The sequence below is a fragment of the Nanorana parkeri genome, unplaced genomic scaffold, assembly GCF_000935625.1.
Source record: "Nanorana parkeri isolate BGI_ZX_2015 unplaced genomic scaffold, ASM93562v1 scaffold2972, whole genome shotgun sequence".
In the NCBI taxonomy this organism is placed as follows: Eukaryota; Metazoa; Chordata; class Amphibia; order Anura; family Dicroglossidae; genus Nanorana; species Nanorana parkeri.
The window spans coordinates 52,035-59,186 of NW_017309240.1; the positions used below are offsets into that span (position 1 = coordinate 52,035).

The window sequence follows — 7,152 nt, forward strand, 5'->3', positions numbered from 1 at the left end:
GTGCCCTTACATTGGTGGTCAGAGGGAGAAGTGTCCCCTTACATGGGTGGTCAGAGGGAGAAGTGTCCCCTTACATTGGTGGTCAGAGGGAGAAGTGTCCCCTTACATTGGTGGTCAGAGGGAGAAGTGTCCCCTTACATTGGTGGTCAGAGGGAGAAGTGTCCCCTTACATGGGTGGTCAGTGGAGAAGTGTCCCCTTACATTGGTGGTCAGAGGGAGAATTGTCCCCTCACATTGATGACACAATTACCTCAGGTGTTTAAAGAATAATAATAATAATTATTGAGTGTTGATGTCAGAATTCCTCTATGGAGGTTCTTCACACCGGACCCCGCCATTAATTACATTTCATGGGTACAACTATACGCTGACACTGACTGGGGAGTAGCAGTTGTGTATTTGGATATGAATCAATATACAATGAAAAGCTCCCCTGGGCTGAGAACACAATTAATTCCGTCATTCAGAATCTGTATATGATGAGCAGAACTGCCGGGAGGCCAGCACCACATATATACAGACACACAGAGACAGGGACGGAGCCATCCCAGCTCACCTGTACACAGGTAACACAGGTATGTAGAGGAAACCTCCACACCTCCCATCATCATCTCCCATCACACCCATCATACTGTACAGGAGGGAAGATCAACACTTATGGAAGCTTACACTCTAATGTCCCCTCCCCCACAGTCACATCAGTCTCTGTACAGAGGAGCTTACACTCTAATGTCCCCCCTACAGTCACACACACATGCTGTACGCTGAAGTCGGTCCCTGATTTTGCAGGTGGGAGACGCTTGGTTGACGGTCCCTTAGAAGTCTATGGAGCTAGGTGCAGCAAGCAGCCAAAAAGCCTTCGTCCCCCAGGGTGTCATAGCGGCGAGGTGCAGCTCTAAGGTTCAGGTGGCGGGGGAGGGAAGGTAAATTTAGGTCAGGTGGGCTATACAGGATGTCACCCCTGCCCTTTGATTAGAGAGGTGCTGATTGGTTGGGGTGAGAAGAAATTGCATTACAAGATTTTGTGCAGGAGGAAGGAAGTTGGGGGGCAGGACTGGGAAATAGAAGATATGAGGAGGGCCAGTTGTAGAAAGCTTATAAAAGAGCCAAAGGATAGACATGACACCTACGACAGACCCCCCATGAGGCAAGAACGAGCTCACAGATACATTGATATGATGATATGGAGATTGCCGAACTGATCTCAGATTCCCCTAATATTACTTTCAGGTCAGTTCATCCCTCTTAGGGGTTTAGAGGTGCTGCAGATTGAGGGGCCCCCTCCAGTACCGGTCCTACCATGCCAGTCCTGTGTCCATCATATACTATGGAGCTTTCCCCACACCAACACAACACCAAACTCTGCTTCCTTAGAAGGTCCACGTTCTGCTGAAGAAGGTTCTGGAACTGTTCTTCCTTCCGCTGGCCCCTTTGTCACTATTGGGACCTGCAGTGATGAAGGGGCCGCCAGTGGAACCCAAAAAGCGGCATCAGATCCTCCCGGAAGCGTTGAATGCTAACCACTCCTTAGCAGAAGTTGGATCTTCAAAAGAGATAGGTGCTTTGAGCAGGTTGGGTGGGTGAGATAGGTGCTTTGAGCAGTTTGGGTGTGTGAGATAGGTGCTTTGAGTAGGTTGGTTGGGTGAGATAGGTGCTTTGAGCTGGTTGGGTGAGATAGGTGCTTTGAGCAGGTTGGGTGGGTGAGATAGGTGCTTTGAGCAGGTTGGGTGGGTGAGATAGGTGCTTTGAGCAGGTTGGGTGGGTGAGATAGGTGCTTTGAGCAGGTTGGGTGGGTGAGATAGGTGCTTTGAGCAGGTTGGGTGGGTGAGATAGGTGCTTTGAGCAGGTTGGGTGGGTGAGATAGGTGCTTTGAGCAGGTTGGGTGGGTGAGATAGGTGCTTTGAGCAGGTTGGGTGGGTGAGATAGGTGCTTTGAGCAGGTTGGGTGGGTGAGATAGGTGCTTTGAGCAGGTTGGGTGGGTGAGATAGGTGCTTTGAGCAGGTTGGGTGGGTGAGATAGGTGCTTTGAGCAGGTTGGGTGGGTGAGATAGGTGCTTTGAGCAGGTTGGGTGGGGGAGATAGGTGCTTTGAGCCAGTTGGGTGGGGGACAGAGGTGCTTTGAGCAGGTTGGTTGGGTGAGATAGGTGCTTTGAGCAGGTTGGGTGGGTGAGATAGGTGCTTTGAGCAGGTTGGGTGGGTGAGATAGGTGTTTTGAGCTGGTTGGGTGAGATAGGTGCTTTGAGCAGGTTGGGTGGGTGAGATAAGTGCTTTGAGCAGGTTGGGTGGGTGAGATAGGTGCTTTGAGCAGGTTGGGTGGGTGAGATAGGTGCTTTGAGCAGGTTGGGTGGGTGAGATAGGTGCTTTGAGCTGGTTGGGTGAGATAGGTGCTTTGAGCAGGTTGGTTGGGTGAGATAAGTGCTTTGAGCAGGTTGGGTGACCTTTCTACGTGGTACATAGTGGTTCCTCTATTTCTTGTGCTTCCACTACAGGACATGAGAAGATTGTCCTTCGTTCTGACCCATCATGTCATTGATAAACCAGACCTTGGAACTTTCTCACTCCGAGTTGATAATGTTGAGTTTCCCCGGAGTCTCCAATCACAGAAATCTTCTGTTCATCCCCTTTCTGTACATCTACCTGATGATCCTTGTGTGCAACTGTCCCATCATCTATCGGATCTGCGTGGAACAAAGTCTTCATACGCCAATGTACATACTCATCCTCGCCATTCTCGTGGTCAGCGTCTTCTATGACACCGTCATCATACCCAAGATGCTGGTGTCTTTCCTTGGGTGGGATACAATATTGTGGACTGCCTGCTTGATGCAGATGTTCACCGTCTACTCTGGCCTCCTGACAGAGTCCATCATATTGCTGTTGATGGCATACGACAGGTATGTCGCCATCTGCAAGCCTCTGCATTACCATAACATCATGAACAAACATCTACTGGTTCTTTTCTCCGTTGTTGGGTTCATTAGGAACTGCTCGGTGGCCTGTCTTCTCGTCATTTTGGACTCCCAGCTCCATTTCTGCGAGTCGAATGTCATTCTGCACTTCTACTGTGAGAGCCCAGCGCTCTACAACCTGGCATGCGGCGACATCTCCAGCATCCAAAACTCAGGTCTTCTGGCCCGGACAGTGTTGACCGTCTGCGACATTTCCATCATCTCCCTCTCTTACCTGAAAGTTCTGAAGGCCGCCATGAAGATTGGAGTGGGCAGTGCCAGGCGCAAGGCCTTGCACACGTGTAGTACACACCTGTCGGTGGTGGTTCTCTTGTACGTGCTTGAAATTGTCGCTACGCTGTTATACCAACCTGGGATCTCCGTGTCTTATGACGCGCAGAACGCGGCCAGCGCAGTCTACTTTTTCCTTCCGGCAATCGTTAATCCAATTATTTATGGACTACGCATGAAGGAGGTGAAAGCTGCCTTACTGAGCCAGATCAAGAGGACGCGTTTCGATAATCGGCTCTTTAAAGGAGAACTATGAGGTCAGGGCTTTCCCCCATAGTTCTCCTTAGGGTAACGGGGGGACACAAACTAGCGTCCTCCCGTCACCCTAAGCTCAGTATATAGGGAGCTACAGCTCGCGGTATACTGAGACGCCGCAGCCGGAGCGGATCCCGACATCGATGTCGAGATCCGCCCAGCTGCGTGAGTGACAGCTGGCTCTGCCAATCTAGAGGCAGAGCCAGCTGTACCCGCCCTCTCCAGTCAGCGCTGGCGGATTGGAAAGGGGGGGTGGGGAATCCAGCCCCTCCCCTGTCACGGCAGAGAGCTGTGACAGGATCGAGAGGTGAGCGAACGCCGGTATGTGTTCTCTCACCTACCGATCTACTGAGCCGACCTGTGACAGTCTCATTGTCACAGGTCGGCTAGAACTATGAGGTGAGTGACAAGCCCCTCCCCCTCATAGTTCTCCTTTAAATCTACCTGATCCCTTTCTTCTTTTTTTCAGTTTCCAGGGTTCGCTTTTTTACTTTCAAAGTATTTTTATGAAGTTTTTTGTTTTTACATTACTCAGGTAAGACAACATACATGACCTAAAATGACAGACAAGTACATGTGATCAGCCCGCCACAACATAAAGCTCGTGAAGCTACTCGCACATCAAACTAGGGTATAGGCCAGGGTACCACGTTACATTGGACCCGCCAGGATTGGTGCACACCAAGCTAAAACTGTAGCAATGTAAGCATCCCGGCTTCATATGCCACCCCCTCCGGGGGTTCAAACTCTGTACGGGTCCTGATCCATCAACGGCCGATCACTAAGACAAATTAAAGATAAAAGAGAGAGCAAAGTACAAGGAGAGAAAGACAGAGCCAGTAGGCCGGAAGGGGGAAAGAAAATGAAGAACAGACGGGGTTCACTTTTTTTTTTATGATTTGTTATGAAGGGTCCGGAGAGGTCCAGAGGTGGTCAGATAAGAGAGGAAATACAGATTGTGAGGGTTGTGCGACCTATGATACCGAGCTGCACAACGCGTCCCAGCCTAACATACATACATGTCCCTCAGGGCAGTAATTGGACCCCCATACATGTCCCCCAGGGCACTAACCGGACCCCCATGCATGTCCTCCAGGGCAGTACCCGGATCCCCATACATATCCCCCAGGGCAGTCCTCGGATCCCCATACATATCCCCCAGGGCAGTCCTCGGATCCCCATACATATCCCCCAGGGCAGTCCTCGGATCCCCATACATATCCCCCAGGGCAGTCCTCGGATCCCCATACATATCCCCCAGGGCAGTCCTCGGATCCCCATACATATCCCCCAGGGCAGTCCTCGGATCCCCATACATATCCCCCAGGGCAGTCCTCGGATCCCCATACATATCCCCCAGGGCAGTCCTCGGATCCCCATACATATCCCCCAGGGCAGTCCTCGGATCCCCATACATATCCCCCAGGGCAGTCCTCGGATCCCCATACATATCCCCCAGGGCAGTCCTCGGATCCCCATACATATCCCCCAGGGCAGTCCTCGGATCCCCATACATATCCCCCAGGGCAGTCCTCGGATCCCCATACATATCCCCCAGGGCAGTCCTCGGATCCCCATACATATCCCCCAGGGCAGTCCTCGGATCCCCATACATATCCCCCAGGGCAGTCCTCGGATCCCCATACATATCCCCCAGGGCAGTCCTCGGATCCCCATACATATCCCCCAGGGCAGTCCTCGGATCCCCATACATATCCCCCAGGGCAGTCCTCGGATCCCCATACATATCCCCCAGGGCAGTCCTCGGATCCCCATACATATCCCCCAGGGCAGTCCTCGGATCCCCATACATATCCCCCAGGGCAGTCCTCGGATCCCCATACATATCCCCCAGGGCAGTCCTCGGATCCCCATACATATCCCCCAGGGCAGTCCTCGGATCCCCATACATATCCCCCAGGGCAGTCCTCGGATCCCCATACATATCCCCCAGGGCAGTCCTCGGATCCCCATACATATCCCCCAGGGCAGTCCTCGGATCCCCATACATATCCCCCAGGGCAGTCCTCGGATCCCCATACATATCCCCCAGGGCAGTACCCGGACCCCCATACATGTTCATTTTCGAACGTTCGTCCCACATTGATTTGCATTAGGTTCAAGTTCGTATTCGAACATTTCGGCCATTCGATTGTTATGAGACATCTATTGTGTGCCACATACAATGCTGTATAACACCTTGCAAATGCAATCAACGCCTGGTTGTGACTAACAGATTATGTGGATTGGAGCGACATTCACCATATTTATTCCCAGCGAAGTCATTCTGAATTGAGAAAAATTTGCAGATACAACATGTGACCCCTCCCACCAACCAGACCTTCCAAGCTCAAAGTCCTCACTGCACATGACCTATAAGAATCCTCTGCACAGGACGAGCTCATCGGCCTCCAATCTATCTGAGGTAAAGACAAACTTCCGCTGAGCTATTGTATTTTTTTATGTACGTATCACAACCTAGACCATTGACTAGAAACTGAAATCAGCTTCAAGGAGACTCCAAAGAGACTCCTCCCCCAAAATTGAAAGGGAGAAAATTTTGAATGCAGCTAAAATTACTTCAAATCAATTTCCGAACACAACATAAGCGAATTGTTTAGTCAGATCTATACGACTAGTATAAATTTACAGATAAATGCAAAGTTATACCTTACCACTACTCTGGAGATTCTTTGGTCTCAGTGATGTCAGCTTTGTTTCTATATAAGGACAGGAGATGTTCTGGTCCTCTTTGCAGCCCGTCAGTCAGCTTCGGATCAGCTCCCTTCTGTGTGTGTGTGTGTGTGTGTGTGCCATGTGTTGTATGTGTCAGTTTTCTTCTCCCCAATTCCCTCCCAACTTTTATCACCCCAAAAACTTGGGAGGGCCATGCTTACCTCACTTAACTATGATGTCATAGCCAAGATCATCTTATTCCAACATTATCCCCGCAAATACCTGAAGAGGGCAATGTTGCACTAGGAATCATTTTGGATTTTTTCTTAAAATGTCTATATTATGTCTTGAGTTGACCTCTGACCTTTGGCTGGTATAGAACTATACATAATAGCTATGGTCAGCTACCTTGACAGAACTTGCCAGACACTCTGCAGACTACTGTCTCTTTAAGAGATACATTGTTTGAGAAAGTTAAAGAAGGTTTTGACTAAAATATATCTTTCAGACGTAGACGGAGGACGAGGCCATTGGTACTGGGAGATTGTAGCTACTTAAATTCTTTCACTGATTACAGACGGTATAATATAATAATGCACTTAATGTAATTATTTGTCATTTTCGAAAACACCTAATATACTAATATATGTCAATAAGTACAATGTAATAACATATTGTGGCATATTGTGGCAATACCACGGTGTTAGGTGGCCTCAAAGTCACCCGGGGTTCTCAGCCAGAGGGGCTGAGCGGCTCCAGGAAGACATTGCTTGTACCAGGACAGAGCCGGCTTTTCAGTCCTTTCCGGGTTTTCTGGATCATAGTTGGGATCCTGGAGCCAGGAGATTTCTTAGAGCTCCGGGTGGGATGAAATCCCCATTCCTGGGTCCATGTTTTAGTAGTGACCGGCACCTGATTGTTCACCTGTGTACATCCCTCATGAAGAGTGTGCTGGGATGTGTTGAGGGCCCCACCTGGGAGAC

The 7,152-nt window shown here is 50.1% G+C and overlaps 1 protein-coding gene across 1 annotated transcript; it reads left to right on the forward strand.

Annotated features, from left to right (window-relative positions):
* Nucleotides 1-2,522: 2,522 nt before the first annotated feature.
* Nucleotides 2,523-3,494, forward strand: LOC108802584 (olfactory receptor 52K1-like). Its single transcript, XM_018574442.1, has one exon. The coding sequence runs from the start codon at nt 2,523-2,525 to the stop codon at nt 3,492-3,494; it is 972 nt and encodes a 323-aa protein (XP_018429944.1).
* Nucleotides 3,495-7,152: the final 3,658 nt, after the last annotated feature.

Bases quoted from the DNA above. Each gene is read 5' to 3' on its own strand.
- LOC108802584 (XM_018574442.1), top strand. From the start codon at position 2,523: ATGTCATTGATAAACCAGACCTTGGAACTTTCTCACTCCGAGTTGATA.